The sequence below is a fragment of the Aythya marila genome, assembly GCF_965140915.1.
Source record: "Aythya marila genome assembly, chromosome: 24".
NCBI lineage: Eukaryota > Metazoa > Chordata > Aves > Anseriformes > Anatidae > Aythya > Aythya marila.
The window spans coordinates 4,170,590-4,188,949 of NC_139065.1; the positions used below are offsets into that span (position 1 = coordinate 4,170,590).

Here is an 18,360-nt window from a genome sequence, read left to right on the forward strand (position 1 = left end):
CACGTCACTTACGCCACATGCTGGGGCGCGCGGGCAGCTCCTGTGGCACATCCCGACGTGGCTTTGGGGACACAAGCCGTCACTTCTTTATGCCTTGGGGGATGCTGTGGGCTCTGGGACACCCTTTAACATGGGCAGGGCAGCTCTCCGAGCTCCTGGGAGCATGCAGGACCCTTCTCCACCCAGGATCTTGATGTGACCAAATGCACACGTGGGTGTCTGGCGCAAAGCCCCAGGTCTCTGCACTCCTCCTCGGGGCCAAACCCTGCAGAGGGAAGCCAGCGTGGTGGGAGAGCCAGCAGGGGAAAGGCAGCTTTTCCCAAGCGCTTGCTATTTATAGCTCTCCCTCTGCGTGATTAGCAGTTGGCTAATCACTAGGGGACAGATGCTGCGTCCCTCGGATGGGTGGCCAAGGGACACAGCAGGGTGAGCATTAACCGCGTGCCCCCCGTTGCTCCACCACGTCGAGCAGCGTGGGATGGATGCCCGTGGAAAGGAGCTTTGCTGTGTGGGGAGGATCAGTGCCTGCTGCTTTCGGGCCTCTCCTCAGGCTTCTGGGGTCCTTGGCAGGGCCAGCGTTGGGGTTGGGTTTGCACAGGGTGCCCCAGGTTGACTCCTGCAGGCGCCATCCCACAGGCAGGATGGGGCTTGGTGGCCGTGGGTCCTGCTTTGGGTCAGCAGTGGTGACCCAGGAGCTCCTGGACCAGCCTCTGGACAGCAGGGACAACGGGCTCTGTGCAGCATGGAAACGGGCTGCCTGCATCAGTGTCATTGGTGCTGTGTGCCCTGAAGCTGCTCCTGGTGATACTTCCCTGCCTGAATATTTTTTCCTTTTCCTTCGATATTTTTCATGCTAACTCACTTCCTTGTCCCTCTCCTTAAACAAAACAATATCAAAGTTAAGCAAACCATGCATTTTTCCTAGTAAATTGTAATAGGAGGGCTCATGAATACACCCCACACACACCCCCCAAAGTAAAAATAATTGCTTTTTCATCTTAGCCGTACCCTGCCCCACCTGCCTGAAGTGCCGCATCACAGAGCCCCTTTGCTTCCTGCCCAGGATAACTTCTAGGACTTGGTTTTCTCCTTTCACTAGTGAAAGGATCAGCTGCTGCCCTACACAGTGCTCGCAAGTGCTGGGCAGGCTGCTGGAGGTCACGTTGTCACCTTCCACAGAGTTTCATGCTTCCACCTTTCTCTTTCCCCCCTCTCAGTGACCGTTCTGCAAAGGTGGAACGCTATTTTCTGATTAAACTTAGTACTCTGGTGAGCTTGGCTCATTTCCCACTCATGCCATAGCTCTCGTGTGACCTTGGGGTAGCACTTAACCTCTCTGGACGAGAGTGCCTCCGTGTAATAGGACTGCAGCATTTCCTTACGGTACCAGAAGGACAGGATGATGAATTAATTCACATTATGTAGTGCTGAGATACAACTGTGATAGATCCTCTCCCTGGCGTTATCTGCGCTTTCAGCAGCATTACACAGCTCTCCAAGGGAGTGAATTACCTCCTGGAAGTGTAAGCATGGTCCTTACCCAAAACCTGCAATTCCCAGCTCTGAATAGCAGCGAGTGCAATTATCCCCTTTTTCCTGTGATTTTTAAAGTATTTCTAAATATTCCTGAAATGGGAGCCTGGCTGCGGCTGGCCCTGACTCCAGAGGGCTGCAGGAGGAAGGTGGGGTGAGCTCTGTCTGCCCGGCAGGTACAGAGCCGAGCACAAATCTCCTTACCGCCAGCATCGGCTTTAAAGTTCAGGGGATTGACGGATTTGTTCCCACTTCCCACGTCCTGCCCTATGCGGAGCCGGAGGGATGCTGCCGCCTCTCCTGCTGGCATTTGCTGGTGGGTGACTTTCGGAAGCCGTCGTCGTTTCTGGTGCTATCACTACGCTTTCTGTCAATGCCTGTTTGTTTGCTCGATTCTTTGAAAATGCAGACTGCCTGCGGGGCATGAGATGGAGAAGTCACCCACGTGTGCCGCAGGAGAGTTGCAGGGAGTGGAAGGAAAATGCAGCACGTGGCAAAAATCCCACGGAGCAGTGAGGCAAGAAGCCAGGAGTTGAAAGAAACGGCCCATGGACGTGTTCCTTAAAGATGTGGCAGGAATGTCACAGGAGAAGGATGAGGACAGTTATCCCAAACCACTCGGGCTGGAGCATTCAGGGAGGGTTGGTGGGGATGCTGCAGGAGGTGCCTGCCTCGTGCACCAAACCCCTGCAGCCCCAGGTCTTGCACTGAGAAATTAACTTTTTATTCCGAGGATGGGAGCAAAAATCTCCACGGGGACTCCTTTGGGGCTGCAGTGGGCACAGACTGTCAAAAATCTTAAACCCCTTTCCTATGATGAACCTGGCTTCTCACCTTGCCTGTGAGCAGAGGGCACGTGGGTCTGAAGCACGGGGTGGGTGGTTATGGGGATTTTTGGACAGGGAGAAGAAGACTCAAAGTTAGGGAATCACATGCATGTATTCCCTCTAAATCAATGTTTTTCATTATCTGAAACTGAAAGGGTTTTCTCGTTGTGGAAACATTGCTCTGCACTATTCAATCAGTTTTAATTAAGTGACTGCAACGCATTAAATGGTGCTGTAGGAATCTTCTTGGGAACACTAGCTGCTCGAGTTTTACTGCTCCTCTTACAACCGTAAATAAGGATAAATGCCTAATTGCTACTGAGAGTGTCCTGCTGGACCTAATGAGCTGATTACAAACAATCCCTCATTGAGGAATTATTTAATTGTATCTGACTCCAGCCAGAGACTCCCCCTGCCACCGCTAACCATGCCCATGCTCTGTCTGCCTGTGAGAGGCCAGGTTTGGGGTCGAGTTGCAGGACTGGGGCCAAGGAGGAGGAATTTGTTTCAATGGCCACTCTGAGAGCCCTCATTTCATTACTCCAGCCCTTTCCCGGGGTTATTTGTACCCAGGGGAAGTCGATGAGCTGTCTTCCAGATGAAGGCAAAGGACAGCGGTGAAGCAGAGCTGGGGCTCCTCGAGTGGTGCTGGGCGTCGGGTGCACTGCAGCCAGCAGAGCCATGGTCCTGGGAGTCCTTTGAAGGGCCAGGTTTTGGCCAGAGCAGGACAGGAACCTCTGAGGAGCTGTGAAGGGGAGAGGGAGAACGTGGTGGTGTCTAGAGAGAAATCACTCCCTGGGGAAATCATCCATAGTGCTGCTGCTGGAGCAGAGCCTTTAAGAGATGGAGAAGGACCTAAAAGCATTTTAAAAGCTGATTTTTTCCCCTTTCATTGCAGATTTTGAGTGGCTTACGAGCAAAGTGCTTGGATATGTTTATTACTTTAATTATGGGTATGTGAGCATTGTCTTTACATCAGGGGACACTTGAGAGCATGAAGCTCGCAGCCGAACACACGCAGGGCAATGCCGTGCTTGGATATGTTTTGTGTTTTAATTATGGATATGCGAGTATTGTCTTTGCATCAGGAGAAACTCGAGAGTGTGAAACCTGCAGCCAAACACATCAGGGCAATGACCCGTAACGTGGGCCGGGCACTGTTTCAGCACCATCCGATTCACCAGCACGGCCGCTGGGATGAGCACCGCGCATCCTCCTGGGGGGTGCTCAGGGTGTCCCAGGGGCTTGTCCCTGCTGGTGGGGACCTTGGGCTGGGTTTTGCCAAGAGGAGGAGCAGTCTCCAGTTTAAAGGTCCTGTCCTGGGGTCAGTTATGCTTTTGTGCAGTGAAAGCTGATGTATTTATGCAGGCGGCTGGTTTGTCTGGGAGGAGGTCTGGAGCAATACTGGGGATGTATTTCTCAACCCAGTCTAGCAGCTTGTGAGAAGTGGTGTTGCAAAAGGTCATCAGGGAAATGGAAAGCACCGGGACAGAAAGCTTCTGAACTCTGGAGGAGTATTTGGGGGAAAAGGCATCCAAGTCTGTCTCCTGTAGCTAGAGGAAAGTGGAGCAGGGAGCTGGCTTTTGTTGGTGCTCGGCTACAGCCTCAGTGCTGGATGAGAGCTGTGTTTAAGAAGCTAAATTCCTGTCTGATGGAATCACAACGATCTGTGTGACATTTCAGGCTGTGTTGTGTTTTTACCGAACACCACAGGTCCAGATTTCGGATGGGTTTTGGGTCCAGCCAGCTCAGAGGCTTTTGGTGCAGCCCTAGCCCCAACCTACCCAGTTCTGGGGCTGCAGCCACCCCAGGAGACAGCTGCAAGCATGAGGCTGAGAGGCTTGCAGAGCTCCTCTGGCGTGAATCAAGTCTTTTCTCTGTGCAACAGGGCCAGGAGCAGCTAGTACTGAACACCATGTCTGGGAAGAAGAAATCTCATCTTCCCCTTTTGCACGGGAGCCAGAGCCCTGCACTCCATGAACTTCCAGCCTGGACTCCCACTTTGATGTCTCCCAGCACCAGATGCTCCCAGCACCACCAGCATCCCCAGAAGCACGCTGGTTCGTGCTCCATCCCTCTGTGCTGGGGCGGTCCCCTCACGTCCCATCCCATTGTGGAGCAGCCCCGACAATGGGGGCTGTGTTCGGCAGCACCGCCCGGCCCCGGCAGCCCACCTACACGCTCAGGCACGGCAGCAGCTTTCGTGCTGCGCGGCGAGTCGCACCCACAGCTGCCCCGGAACAAAGGGGAGCCCAGCTCTCGCTGCTCCAAAGGCGGGGATGCGCTTTGTGCGTGCCTCGTTGTGGGGTGAAATATTTCTTCGTGTTCCTTCGGGTAGCGGTGCTGCTCGGCGCGGTTGCTCGTGCCGTACAGGCTGTCCCCCCCAGAGGTGTCCGGGTCCTTCCCACGTTGTCCTGCCCACGTCCTTCGGTCCTGAGCAGCTGGGTCCCCGCTGTTCCCATCCACTCAAACTGCAGCACTGTGAACTTCTCTTCTGGTACACACACAGCTTGTATTTCCAGTTTGAGTGTGGTGATGGTGGGTAGGATATGTGTTTTTTTTACCAGTTGGGTGCACAGATCCCTGCTTTGTGTCCTCTGTAGGGTCAGTGTTGGAGCTCAGTCCTTTCGGTATTGCCATTTAATGCAAAATCACCCACAGATACATGTATGGAGATATCTCCTAAGTCTCTGTGCCAGGAATCTTCTATTTTATATCACAAACATTTCCTTCACGTTGGCCAATGCACAGTCTCAAAGCAGTTTGTAGAGGTACCTAAATGCCTGCTGCCTTGCACCTTCCCTTCCGTGCTGTATCTGGTGAACAAAGCAGGTTTTAAAGCATTTTGTGATCTTGTGAAACACCGCTCTGCGAGCAGAGTAAGGACACGAGGAATCTCGGTCCTGCTAAATCTCTGTTTGCAGTATTGGCTGGTTTAGTTCCTAAGTCAAACTTCTGCTTAGTAACAGAAAGGCATAAAACCAGCTTATCCATTACTCAGTGTAAGCCGTAACTGGAGAAATGAACCGCTCCAAATAATGAAAACTACAGATCAAAATGATGTCTTCCCTTAGACAGAAAGCTAAAGAAGTAATTTGAAAAGCTTTGTTCAGCATGACCTGGTCTCTGAGGACTGCGAAAGTCCTGGACATGACTTTAATTACTGGCCCGGTCCTATAATTATTTTGTCCTTCAACTATTTTTATTGCAACAGCTGGATTGGAAAATCCTTTGAATGAGCAAAAAAGATCAAAGCAACACTCCCCCTCCCGGCCCCTTCGCAACCTGTGGTCTGTAATCTGGTGTAACTGGGACGCAGCGGGCTGGCGACTTCGTTTGGGCTTCAGCCCAGGAGCAGGGACACAGATGGCCCGGGCCCATCTGAGCAGGGCAGCGAGGAGGCTCTGCTCAGACCCATCCTTGAAACGCAGGCATCTCTGCAGGGTCAGGAATGCTGCACGGGAAACCTTGGAAGCTGAGCTGCTTGCTCTCTTTAAAAATGCTTTAAAAATCCTGGCCTGCATGTTTGGTCTGCAGAGGGGTAGGAAGGATGCTCACGGTTCTTCCCCACCCCTTCCAATCCGATAAATGTGATGGCTTTCAGACATTCGCTGCGCTTCCAGGGTGCGACGCAGGAACAGCATCTCCCTTAGGGAGAGCGAAACCCGGGGTGAATGGAGAAGCAGCTCAGCACTGCCAGTCCCCAGGAAGGGTAACAGGGAAAGCGGCCTGAAAAGTTGTCTCGCGCCGGGTTTGATGCTGTCTGGGGTTCGGGAGAGCTGCGAGAGCCATGTGTCAGGGCCCTTTATTTGCCGTGACATCTGCTCCTCGCTGGCTCCCCCAGCAGCTTCCCCCGCGGTACCCAGAGCCCCGCGCTCGCCGGGTTTTGTCTGTCGTGCTGGGCCCCCCTCCCCTCTGCTCCTGCTCCGGTTGGGGCTCGGGAACAGCTGAAGGGGCAGCAGCATCCCGAGCCGTGTCGGGTTATTTATATTTCATGAAGACGGGCTCCTCGTGCTTGCCAAATGGCCTCAGCGCACCGCTCTCCTGCCTGGCGACACGGCGCAAGGCTGCGCGCGGAGACGGGGAGGAGCAGCGAGGAGCCAGGCTGGGGATTTTCCACTGCTTGCTGCCCTGGCACTATTTCTGTCCTTAGCCGAGAGAGCTGTCTGCACGTCTGCTGCCCGGCATTTATAGCTCCGTTACGGACAGGGCTGTAACTCAGCCACGACGCAACCTCTGCGCTCCGGTCGCCTTTCTAAGGGGATTGTTATCGTGCAGATAAGGGTGATTTATCCTCCTTTCTGCTGTCTTTTAATCTGCAGTGACTCTATGGGTTTATCAACAGCGAAATAAAAATGAATGGGCAGGAAGACTCCGAGCGATGTGCTGCCCATCCCCAGGAGTTGGGATGGCTGCTTTGGGGAGTCCTTGGAGCACAGGGGCCAGGATGAGTGCCTGGTACACCCAGGGAGAGAAGCAGCTGTAGAGTGGCTCAAAATGAGCTCATTTCGGTCAGGAGAGGGCCTGCTGTGCCCCAAACCTGCAGGTGCTGAGCCAGGATGGGATGCTACACACAAGGGTGAAGGCATCAGCTCAGTGCCCGACCCCAGGCAGCCTCCTGCCCCTTAGTGCCACCACCAGCCCAGCTGGAAAAGTGGTCAGTGGTTTTTTCACTTGCCCTGGGTAACTTTCCTTCAGTCCCTGGGGAGAGCTACAAGGCTGAAAAGGATGAGCCCCAAAGGGCTGACTTCATCCCCAGAACAAAGCAGGGCTTGGGAGGACAATAACCACGGGCTGGTACCTGACTCACCAGAGCCAGGGAACTATTTCTGGCACCTTTACCAGCCCCATCCCTCTGCACAAACGCGTTTGGATCACAAACACTCTCTCCCCGCAGCTGCAAGGAGGAGGAAGGCAGGAAATGGGGCCGTAAAAGCGCGGTGACCTCTGCTCTGTGTGTTTTGCAGCTGAGGACCCAGGCAGCCCTCCTGCACGTGCCAGCGGCCAGCTCGCCTCGGGGGACGCAGCTGAGGTCGTGGCCTTGTCCCGACGTCCAAGATGGTCTTGCACAGACCCCACCTCACCTGCGCAGGGATAGCCTTCGCCCTGTACCTCCAGCACCTCGTCAGCGCCATCGAAGTCCCTTTGGATTGTAAGTTGCATTTTACCTTTCTAATAACCTCTGCTTGAATGGGATACGAGGCAGAGCAGAGAAATGCGTGGAGCAGGCGGCTCTTCTGCTCCAGCCTAAGTTGTTTTTCTTTTCCTCTATTTTTTGTTTTGGGGTATTTTTCCTTTTAAACCACATGCCCTTCAGGAAGTCACCTCGGTCACTGCCAGCTGCAGTCAGTCTGTCTCAACAGCTGAGCAAAGGACCTGCAGCCGCCCACCGAAATGGGACGGAGCAGCAGGGCCACGCTGGGGAGCAAACCAGGCCCTGGCAAGCCTTTAGCCCCTTGGTTTAAGTGGAGCATCCCAGGATTTTTCTCTCTCTGTTGGGACTTTTTGGTTAATTATGTAAGAGGAGTGATGTTTTATTCAGAAGCACAGGAGCTGGGGTTATGGAGCGAGGAGGAAGGGGGTCATGGGATGCTGTTTCTGCTGAATGAGCATCTTCAGGCCGGCACACGGGGAATGGATGACTTGTTTGGATGTGCCTGGGACGAGGGTTTGTACCGAGAGCGTGCTGCTAAGTCATGGCTCAGAGGCTCCGGTCCAGCTACTCTTCTGGAAACCAGTTTCATAATTTCTTGGTGTCCCGGCTTCCTCCTGTAGAGGCAGTTAATAACAATCAGGCTGTAGCTGCAGGGAATCTATTCTGACAGCGCAATGTACAGAAATCCTCCAGCGAGCAGTGCATTAGCAGAAAAAGCCCAGCTTTCTGCTGAAGTGCCGGGGTTGTTCTCGATGGCAGAAATTTCTCCTGTGTGGGTTGCTGCCTGCAGAGCCCTGAGGGTGCTGGCTGTACCCAGGCTACCTCTGCTGGGCAGCGAGAGGAGAAGGAAAAGTCTTCAGGCAGTGGCTTTTGGCTGAAATTTGGAAATTAGTGAAGAGAAGGGATAGGAAAGCTCAGGTTTGCCGAGGGGAATAGGTACCTGTGGGATTTAAATGCATAAGGTGGGGGTCCCAGCACAGTCACTTGTCTGTGCACGACTGGAGTCCGAGTTCCTGCTCTGCTCCATTCCAGATGGTTGTGGAAGAACAAATCTGGTCCTGGGGTCACTGGGACAGAAGCACGGCGCTCTTGTTCCCAGCAGTGGGAATTTATGCAGTGCACACAGCCCGGCGGTTCCTTCCAGGCCTGGCTTTGTTCGCATCCATAACATTTCAGAAGTGAAGGCAGCCAGCGTGGAAGTAGGGGCCAGTGCAGCTGGCCAAAACTGACGGCATTTACAAACAGCACAATGCTGCTGCTGCTTGTGCTTCCTATCAGACACGGAGTAGTTTTGATATTTGCATGTAATGTGACCTTAGAAAAGTAAGAGAAATGCTGACAGCTGGTGGAGAACTGCTCAAGGCAGCCCTGCTTTGCAGCTCACCATTTCTCCAGCCTCCTCCTCCCTGCTGCCCAGCACCATCACCTCCAGCACTTAATGAGCCTCCTCCTGCCATGCCTTGAGGGGCTGCTATTGGTAAATACACAGCCCCAAACCTGCAGAGACTCTGTGGCATTCCATGGAGATCGTTGTCTTTTTAAGCTTCCCTAGGTGTTTTTCCCCTGCCCCATCCCTAACAGGGTTTATTCTTAGGATATAACCTCACCTGCTGCTGTCCCAGATATACGTACATCCCTATTTTGCCGGATTTTACAGGCACCTTCTCCAAGTTTGACCATCACCTAAAAAGCCAGCTCAGGGTTTATCAGCCTCTGATTTGAGGGGGATGAAATGGATAAATTGGCTTCAGCCTAGCCAGAGGGTAGGGGGTGACATTGCCAGCTCCTGCGGCTGACCCGCTGGACCATGGGGACACCAGTTCCCCAGGTGAGCCCACCCAGTGCCTTGTGCCCTCTGATCAACCCTGCCAAAAAAACAGAGGTTCTCGAGGCAGTTAGCAGCTCATGGGATGCTCGGCAGCAGCTTCTCCCATATAACAGTAAGTAGGTAGATCAGAACATGCTGGAACTGTAAAATGAATTGTGTGTGATATTTGCAGAGCCTCCAGTAACAGTATTACGTTTGTGCGTGTGCATAATGTTCTTTTAATGTTTGTTCTGCACTTAACCTTTTTTCTTCTTTTTCATTACGCTTGCACTTTGGAAATAACAGCAAATATTCAGAGTGAATGTAAGTGCTGCCCTCGTCTTCTGTCTGTGCATTTTAGTCTCCTCTGCATGTCCGGAATGGCACGAGGGGTCGGGGCTGGTGCCGGCTGTGGCTTGGTGCGAGGTGTGCCTGGGACATTGCCTGCACACATGCTCCTGGTGGTTCCTTCAGGTGTTGGAGGGCTCTGAACCACAAATTTCATATCTGGCCTGGGGAAGATGCCCAGATCTGCTGCAGGACAGCAGGAAGAGGCTTCTCCCTGTCGGCACGACCTTCCTCACCGCTGTCATTTGCTTTGCAGTGCCTCAGCCCCCCACGATCACCAAGCAGTCCGTGAAGGACTACATCGTGGACCCGCGGGACAATATCTTCATTGAATGTGAAGCCAAAGGGAACCCCGTTCCCACGTAAGTGCCTCTGTGCTGGACCCCTGAAGTTTGTTAGCACTGGCCCTGGAGCAGTTGAGGCTCCAGCCAGGGCAGGTCCACATTGGCCACGTTGTCCCCAAAGCCAGCAGAGCTGTGCCACTGGCACCGGTTGGTGCTGATTTAGCTGTTGTGTAGCACAGGTCAAGCTATCAACAGCCTTGTATGGCCCATGGTCACTGAGCAAACCTCTCCCCTCTCCTCCCAGCTTCTCCTGGACGAGGAACGGGAAGTTCTTCAACGTGGCCAAGGACCCCAAGGTGTCGATGCGGCGGCGGTCGGGGACGTTGGTCATCGACTTCCACAGCGGGGGGCGGCCGGAGGACTACGAGGGCGAGTACCAGTGCTTCGCCCGCAACGACTACGGCACCGCGCTCTCCAGCAAAATCCACCTCCAGGTGTCCAGTGAGTAGGGGACACGAGGCTGGTCCGAGGAAAGCAGGGGCTGCTTTGTAGGGGATACGTGGACAACACCTGGTGCTCAAACATCTCAGCCTGTGCATCTATTGCCTGCATCGGGATGCATCCAGCCACAGGGCAGAGATAAAACCCAAGGGATTAGGGCTGTAGCCAACAGCAAATGCTCGGTGTAGGTTTAAGAGAAGCTTGCAGGCACAGAAATGAAGTTTGCATCGAGGTTGTTCCATTGAAACCAGGCCGGGCCCAGCGGGAGGGAGGAGGGAAGGGATCTGCAAGGTGGCCGCCCTGCCCTCCTCACGCGGTGCCTGTGCTTCCCGTGGCAGAGTCTCCCCTGTGGCCCAAGGAGAAGGTGGATGTGATCGAGGTCGATGAAGGTGCTCCGCTGAGCCTGCAGTGCAACCCGCCGCCCGGCCTGCCCTCTCCCGTCATCTTCTGGATGAGCAGCTGTGAGTCGGGGAAGCCCAAACCCCTGCTCCCCTCCATCACCCACCTGCAGGGTTTACTTACCCTAATTATGTTTAGAGTCATTATCGCTAGCGCTAGCTCAGAGCGTGGCGGCACCCACACATGGCTTGGGTCAGGGGGTTGCTTTTTGCCCTCATGGGGTCACCCACCCGCAGGAGGCTCTGACTTGTCCGAATTTCCCCCGTGCAGCCATGGAGCCCATCCACCAGGACAAGCGTGTCTCCCAGGGCCAGAACGGCGACCTCTACTTCTCCAACGTCATGCTGCAGGACGCCCAGACCGACTACAGCTGCAACGCCCGCTTCCACTTCACCCACACCATCCAGCAGAAAAACCCCTACACCCTCAAGGTGAAAACCAGTAAGTGTCACGGTGATCACTGCGGGTGGGTCTTCCCCAGCCCCCCTCGGGAAGGGTTCTCCTTTCAGGCACCGTTTCAGTCCTTGACAGCCTACCAGGTAGAAGAGTGGCTTCCTTCCCTTTGTTCAGGGTGGTAGAAGTTGGGATGAGGACTGGTAGGACCTGGGCTGCTGCCCCATAGCGAGGGGAAGCTGGTTCCCTCCCAGTGCCCCGGGGAGATGCTCGGTGCAGGTACCGCAGCATCCATGCAACTGGGATGAACTGGAAAGCACTGCAGTGCAGATGGGGCGTTCCCCCATCCTCAGGGAGAAGCACAATGTCGAGTGATCTTTCCCTAGTTTGAAACACTGGAAATAGCCTTGGTTTGCTCCAGGTTTAGATTTATGGGGAACCCCCAGCCACGGTGGTGCTGCACAGGGGGGACTGAGTGTGTGTCCATTGCCTGACCAACGAGGCTCACACAAGGCTCGGGACTTAGCGGCTGTCCAGGAGCTGAGGCTCAGCTCTGGGACGTGGCAACAGGAGGGCTGGAGCCTTTGGGCCTGAGTGGGTACACACGGGATGTGCTCAGGGTGGCTAGAAATGCTCGGGATGTGCTCAGGATGGCCAGCGATGCTCAGTGAGGAGCATCCCTGGGGAGCAGGAGGAGCAGGCACACGGCTCTCCCTGACCCCTCCATGGGCAGGGGGCCCTGGTAGCCTCCCCACCAGCAGGGAGGCTGCTTGGGAGGAGGCTGGTTCCCCATGTCAGGGCACTTTCCACCAGCTAGCTGGTGGGAACATGGGCAGAGGGCCACCAGCGGAGTGCTGCGGGGCACGAAGCTCTTGTGATGGCCCTTTCATTGCATGCACAGCACCGGCACAACCTCGGCTGCGAGTGGTGTGAGAGCTGCTTTTGGCGTGGGGATCGTTCCTGAGCCTCAGCTCTAGGAGCTCAACCCAATCTCGCAGCAACTGAGGCCGGAGGTAACTCTGTTAGAGCCTCCCGAGAGCAGGGAGCGAAGCGCGACACAAACAGGGCCGGGAGTGTTTGGCACTTGTGCCATAACACCCTGCCCTCCATGCAGAGCACAAGTGGAGAATCAGCAATATAAATGCTGTAAGCAGGCACTTTGCTGGTGGCGAGGAGTGTGCGCATGTAATTCACTCTGAACATTGCTTGTCCGTTTGCAGAGCTGGCCGCATAATGCCAACGTTTACCTCCTGCTGAAGGGCTGAGTCCTGAGTTAGCAGGAGCTGCAGAAATTCTGGCAAAGATCGGTGCTCGTTGGGGCCTCTGAGGTTATCAGCCTGATGTATTGGTTTAGCTCTAGAAAAATATAAGGGAGAAATGCTGGGGGATTTCTGTGCAGGCAGACACAAGCAGCTACACCCTGATGCCTCCACAGCATCAGCTCCCAAGCTGGGTGGCACCGGGCCCTCTCTGTAAGCTTTCCTTTGGAAATTTCTGCTGCATTACCAGATGCAGATGCCACCTCAGACCCCTCCAAGAAACCCTTGGAAGCTAAAGAACCGAGGCTCCAATTTTTTGCCTGTTATGATTGAAAAAATCTTTATATGCACAGCGTTCAGAGGAGATGAGTTTGTCTCAAGCTGTTCGGTGATCTCTGCTTTAAGCCATGAGCATCAGCTGTCTTAAAAGAGTCACAGGCTGCTGGAAAACCATCGCATGTGCTTGCTATCTGTCTTCTTGATGCAAGGAGAGAAAAACACAAGGGCTGGGGTGAGCGACATGCCCCTGCCTATTTTCCTGTGGAGCATTTTTCTGGTGGCTCAGGGCTCGGGTGGCTGCCGGGCTCCTTCACCCTCCTGCATAGGAGCCCACGGATGGGCTGGCAGTGGCTGGCAATAAATGAGAGCAGCGTGCTATTGAGGGCCTGGTGGTTTCACATGGAACTCAATCTACTTTAATTGTCTGGTAATTAAAAGGGATTTTGTAGTAGATTATGTTTTTGAAGCCTAATTGTTGTTATTATTTTTTATTTGTTCATCTTCTCCGTGCCTCTCTGCACCATTACGCCGCTGCCTAGCTGTGTCCAGCCTGCTCTGTGCTGGAATAAAGTAGCAGGAACACGCTTACCTCCCTGAGAGAAAAATCATTTTCTTCTCAAAATTGAACTGATTTTTTTTTCGAAGATACAGATGCCGTTGTACCAAGAGAAAAACACTTTGAGGAAATGTTTGTGATACGATTAGGTGGCATTATTCATATATTTAACTGTCTCTCCATTTCTTAGGAGGAAAACAAGCTTCTTTTCCTCTCCCGTGTTGCTGTGTTATGTTGCTGTTTGTCTCCCAAGGCAGCCGTGCTCCGAGTGCCTCTCTATCGCTTCTGCTGCTGCCCTGTCCCCGTGCTGGGGCCGTGGCTCTGGTCCCCGTGTCACCTTGCCCCGTGCCCCCGCACACCGCCGCACGCTCCGTGCCACTCGGTATGCTCACGCTCTTTTGTTTATTGCAGAGAAACCCCATAACGAAACGTCCTTACGAAATCACACTGACATGTACAGTGGTGAGTCTACACTGGCTTCTGGAGCCCCTCATGTGTTAACCCCCCTGTGCCTAACCCGACTCACCCCGTGCTAACCGAGCGCTGGGCTGGCTGCGAGCAGCATCCCCGTGCCTCCCGTGTGCGCGCCCCCGCTGGATGCGTGTGGTCCCTTCTGTCGTCTGTCACCCAAACTTTGCAAAAACCAACGCGAGGAAGGGAGCCGAGCAACCCAGCGGTGACCAAATCCCCTCCAAGTTTTGATATCTTGAAATGATCGAGGTTTAAGCTAATTAACTGGATACGCAGAGCTCAGCTTGGGAGGTATTTGGGTTAATAGGATCTGGCACAAGTGGAAATGTCAGGGGGTGAGCGAGTCCAGCGCCTTGTTCTTCGAAAAGGCTCCTGAATTAAAGATAAGACCCACGATCCCTCTTTTCGCTGTGCTCAGAACGAGCATCTATTGCACTGGCAGCCAAACACGGGCACTGGCTGGGAGTTTAAAAAGCAGTGCTTGGTGTTCTCAGCGCGTTGTGTCTTTGCGGTGTGGTTACAGGTGTTGAGCAGGGAAGTTCTCTTTGGAGACTGCTTTTGTGCGGCTCCCTGGGGCACGATCCTGTCCCCAAAAATAGATGGGAAGTGATGGGACAACCCAGGTGAGGTGGGCAAGCAGCCCGGGCTGGGGCTTTGGGAAGCAGAATGGGGAGATGGGGCTGAGCACGATGCTGGGAGCGCAGCCATCACCAGGGACTGCTGGGGATCCCGCTATGCCCACATCTCGTCCCCTTCCCTCTGTTTTCCCCCCCAGAGCCTCTTTTTTTTTTTTTTTTTTTGTGCTCCTGCTCTGTGCCAGGCAGGAGAGACAGGCCAGGGGTGCTTCAGTGCCATGGGAGCGTAAATACGAGTTCAAATGGTGCTGAGCAGCAATTTGCCTCCTGGCTTTTGTCTTTGCTAGAAGCACATGCTCGGTTTGGGAACAGGGACTGGGATCTTGCTGCCTACCAAAGGTTGGGGCGAGGGGGATCTGACTCTGAGCCAGATCCGAGGTTCTCCTGCGCGTGTTGCCAAGTGACGCAGCCACGGGGGATTTCTCTCCCCCTGCAAATACTCCTCTGAGAGGCAGAGATGGCTGATAGGCAGCAAAAGGAAAACATTTCTGGCTGGAGATGGGGCTTGGGTCTGAGTGGGAGGCTTATTTGAGGGGTCTGAGTGTGCTGAGGACTTGAGGACCTGGACGAGGTGGGGGCAGCGAACGGGCTGGGCACGGTCTGAAAGCGTTTGCAGAAACGTCTGCGAAAGGGGCTTGCAGGCAAAACCAGCTTCAATGGGAAGAGCACAAATTGAATCACGTTTAATAGAGGCCCGTGGGAGGAGACGTCTCCCTGGGAGGCGCACGGTGGCGAGAGCCGTAAATCCAGCTTGTGCCTCCCCGAGCGATGGGAGCAGCGCGGGCGGTGTTTGCGCTTCGATGGGAACGCACGGCTCCGTGTCTGCAGCCCCCGTGGGCTTGGGGGAGAGTCCTGTGCTGGCCGGGGTCCCTCAACCTCCCGCTGCACGTGTGTGCTCAGGGAAAAGGGAAGGTAGCAGTCAGGTAGGAAATAGAGACCCTATCTGCACTGGCTGATAGATTTCTACTGATGTCTCTTTGTAGCTGCTCCTGGCGCTGGATGGGTTGTTGGCACTTAACATCCCCTGGAACATTTTATGGGGCTGGTGGATTCAAATCCCCAACCCAAGCCCTCTCAACGACCTGTGTAAAAATGGGCTGCAAACCAGAAACGTCTTAATAATTCATGAACCGGTGGAAAAATTGTGATCCTTGGCCCTTTTTCTTGTTGATAACCCCATGTTTCATGTCCACAACGATCTCTTGGGCTGCTAAAACCCACCGCAGCGTGGCAAAGAGCCTTAGGGGGAAGGGCAGTATGGGACAGAAACCTCTGTCCCCCTGTTATTTAGGAATTTGGGAGGTTTTGGGGTAGCTGAAGGCTTTGCAGAGCAGGATGCAGGCAAGCTGGGAGGCACCGTCCCCTCCCCTGCAGCCTGCCCCGGAGCTGTCATACCCCTTGGGGAGAGGGGTGGGTGATGTCCAGGACAGCACCCATGGGACCAGGCTGATGGTGGGGATGTGGCTGAGCCCCCTCACCCCACAGCTCAGACTGGGAGCAGTCGATTCCCCCCTGCAAAGAGGAATTACCCTGGCAAACCGTCTGCAGCTCTGAAAGAAAAAAAAAAAAAAAGGGATCTCCAAGGATTAATTGAGAATTTTATTAGCAGGAGTTCATCACCTTTTTAAATAATGGAAGCGAAAGCCTTTTGTTCTTCTTTTTGGCAAACCTGGGGGATGTTTGCAAGCTGGCTGGCTGTGCGGGAGGCGAGCAGATGGGATGTGTCCGGGTGTGCACGTTCCTGTTATCGCCTCTAAGTGGGAACGATCTGCGAGCTGATGTGCAGTTTTTAAGTGCTGTCAGGTCGGGACTTTGGGGAGGGGGCACTTGGCTCCTCCGCGGCGAGAAGTGGCTGGTTTTGAGATGTTTTATTTGCAGCTGAACGGGGCCAATTTCATAGAAGTGGGGGCAACAGCAGCAATCTATCGGAAGCAGAGCCTATTTTTGAGCACAAATAAACAGCCGTGGGATTTATTCTTCTGTTCCATCCAAGCAGAGGAGTGAGACGCTGCTATTTGTCTGACAGCTCCCAGCTGTAGCTGCCGGGAGCTCAGAGCTGGTACCTCTGCCCGAGATCATTTCTGGCCGTGCCCTATTAGAAACAGCAAAACCTTTTTCTGTAGTCCTGTGCTAAGGCAAAAGCTTCTTGGCTACGCAGTGTCGTTGTTAGGTTTATTAAACAAGTGGATAGCATACTAATTTATCTCCCTTATTTTTAATGTTCATCATTAATATACGGCTCGTAAAATTTGGCTTGCACTGCTGCTTCTCTCTTCCAGTTACGCCCTGGGCTCCCGAGCAAACGGGTTCATCGCAGTGAGGCACCCAGCCTGTCCAAACAGGCTGCAGATTGCTGGCAAATAAAAGCCAATATTGACTTATAAAATGGTACATCCCCTCTCCTGATCACATAGAAGAGAAGTTCGCGGGTCCGGTCAGAGCTGTTGATAAATGCTGATTAGAAATCCTGCCCCTGCCTCTGCCACCGATCCACAGGGCTCTGGCGGGGGCGAGCGGCTCTTACCCGGGCAGCGAGCACCTCCAGAAGCAGGCGAGCACAGAGCAGCATGCCTGCCCGGCGCCCTGTCCCTTCGAGATGTGTCTGTCCTGGTAATCCAGTAACCAAATAATTAATTAACCCTCTGACGAGCCCATCTTGGCCACTAACTGTTGTTGCGTGGGAGCGACGTGATGCGTGAGTGTGGCCGTGCCCCGGGGGGTGCGGAGCCATTTCAAAGGCATGGTTTGATTCCTGCTTGGTTTGTTTCATTTCCTTTGAGGGGTCTGGCCACAAGCTTTTCCCGATTGAACTCCATAAATCATCTCTGCCCTCTGTCCCCTTTTCCTTCCCAGCCCTTTCCCTGTGCCAGAGCCCAAGCAGAGACTTCCCAAATAGCTGGGGGCTTCCCGGTGTGGGTGAGGGAACAGCCAGGCTGCCACCGGCTCATTTGGCTAACGAAGCTTTCGGGGCCAGCAGAAAAGGGCTAGGTCTGCTCCCCAAGAGCCTGCCCCTACCTCAGGGTGGGCTTTCCCCCCCTATCTGCAGTGGTCCCGTGCCAAACCTGCCATTCCTGCCCCATTTCCTAATCTCATAACTTCTGTCTCTGCTACTGCTGCTTTCAAACCCATCTCATCCTGTGTTGCCCTCACTGACCAAGTTTAATAATTCCAGTTATTAATGGAATTTATTCCGTTGATATATTTTTCTCTCTCTCACAAAGAGACCCCCACTGTGTGTGTCTGTAGGGTGTTGTCTTGTCTCTTCCCCCGGTTGTCTCCTGTTAAACTTTCCTGTCCAGTCCTCAAATTTGTCCTTCTGGTCTTCTGCCATCTCCCAGCTCCATTTCCAGACGGTTTGGTCCTTCCACCCAGCAGCTCCCAGTACCAGTGGGAAACTGGGGGTGCTGCCAGAGCCCCCAGCACTGCTGGGATCCGCCGTGGCGGGGACATCTCCGCGGCAAAGCGGCTCAGCTGCCCGATACACCCTTCTCGTGCCCGTTTCTCATGGCTGTCCTCCACTGAGTGCTCTGTCCATCGGCATTTCCACCTCTCATCCGACTCCAGCCCACGTCTCTGTGCTGGAGGCAGGGGCGGGCAGGATGGGTGCTGCCCCACGGGGACCAGGCTCTCCTGGTGCACCATCCCCGCTCCCCCTGCCCATCCTCTCTTCCTTCTTTCACCTCTGTCTGCCCAGCATCCTCTCTACACCCAGTCTTTTTCCTTTAGAAATGACTTTAAGCTCTTCTCTAGTTTCCAGGTATGTTTTGGGGTGAGGTCTGTGTGCCAGGCTTGGCCAGGAACTTGCCAGCTTCCCCAAAAAAGCACCATGCGTTGCTGGCCCTGTCTGAGCCCTCCTTATTGCTGCAAGAGAAGGAGAATTTAAAAGCACCCTGGTTTTGTTTTTTTTGTTTTT

At 54.0% G+C, this 18,360-nt stretch overlaps 1 protein-coding gene across 9 annotated transcripts in view; it reads left to right on the forward strand.

Moving 5' to 3' along the window:
• NFASC (neurofascin) overlaps positions 1 to 18,360 on the forward strand; it is an 84,062-nt gene that overhangs the window by 25,213 nt on the left and 40,489 nt on the right. For 7 of the 9 annotated variants that reach the window (XM_082778642.1, XM_082778649.1, XM_082778641.1 and 4 more), the window contains exons 2-7: positions 7,328 to 7,512; positions 9,927 to 10,032; positions 10,259 to 10,455; positions 10,794 to 10,916; positions 11,125 to 11,295; positions 13,753 to 13,803. In XM_082778642.1, the coding sequence (XP_082634768.1) occupies positions 7,419 to 7,512; positions 9,927 to 10,032; positions 10,259 to 10,455; positions 10,794 to 10,916; positions 11,125 to 11,295; positions 13,753 to 13,803 (742 nt within the window). In that variant the 5' untranslated portion in view covers positions 7,328 to 7,418. The remainder of the gene's footprint in view (positions 1 to 7,327; positions 7,513 to 9,926; positions 10,033 to 10,258; positions 10,456 to 10,793; positions 10,917 to 11,124; positions 11,296 to 13,752; positions 13,804 to 18,360) is intronic. The other 2 variants (XM_082778646.1, XM_082778648.1) reach the window with 1 other exon arrangement.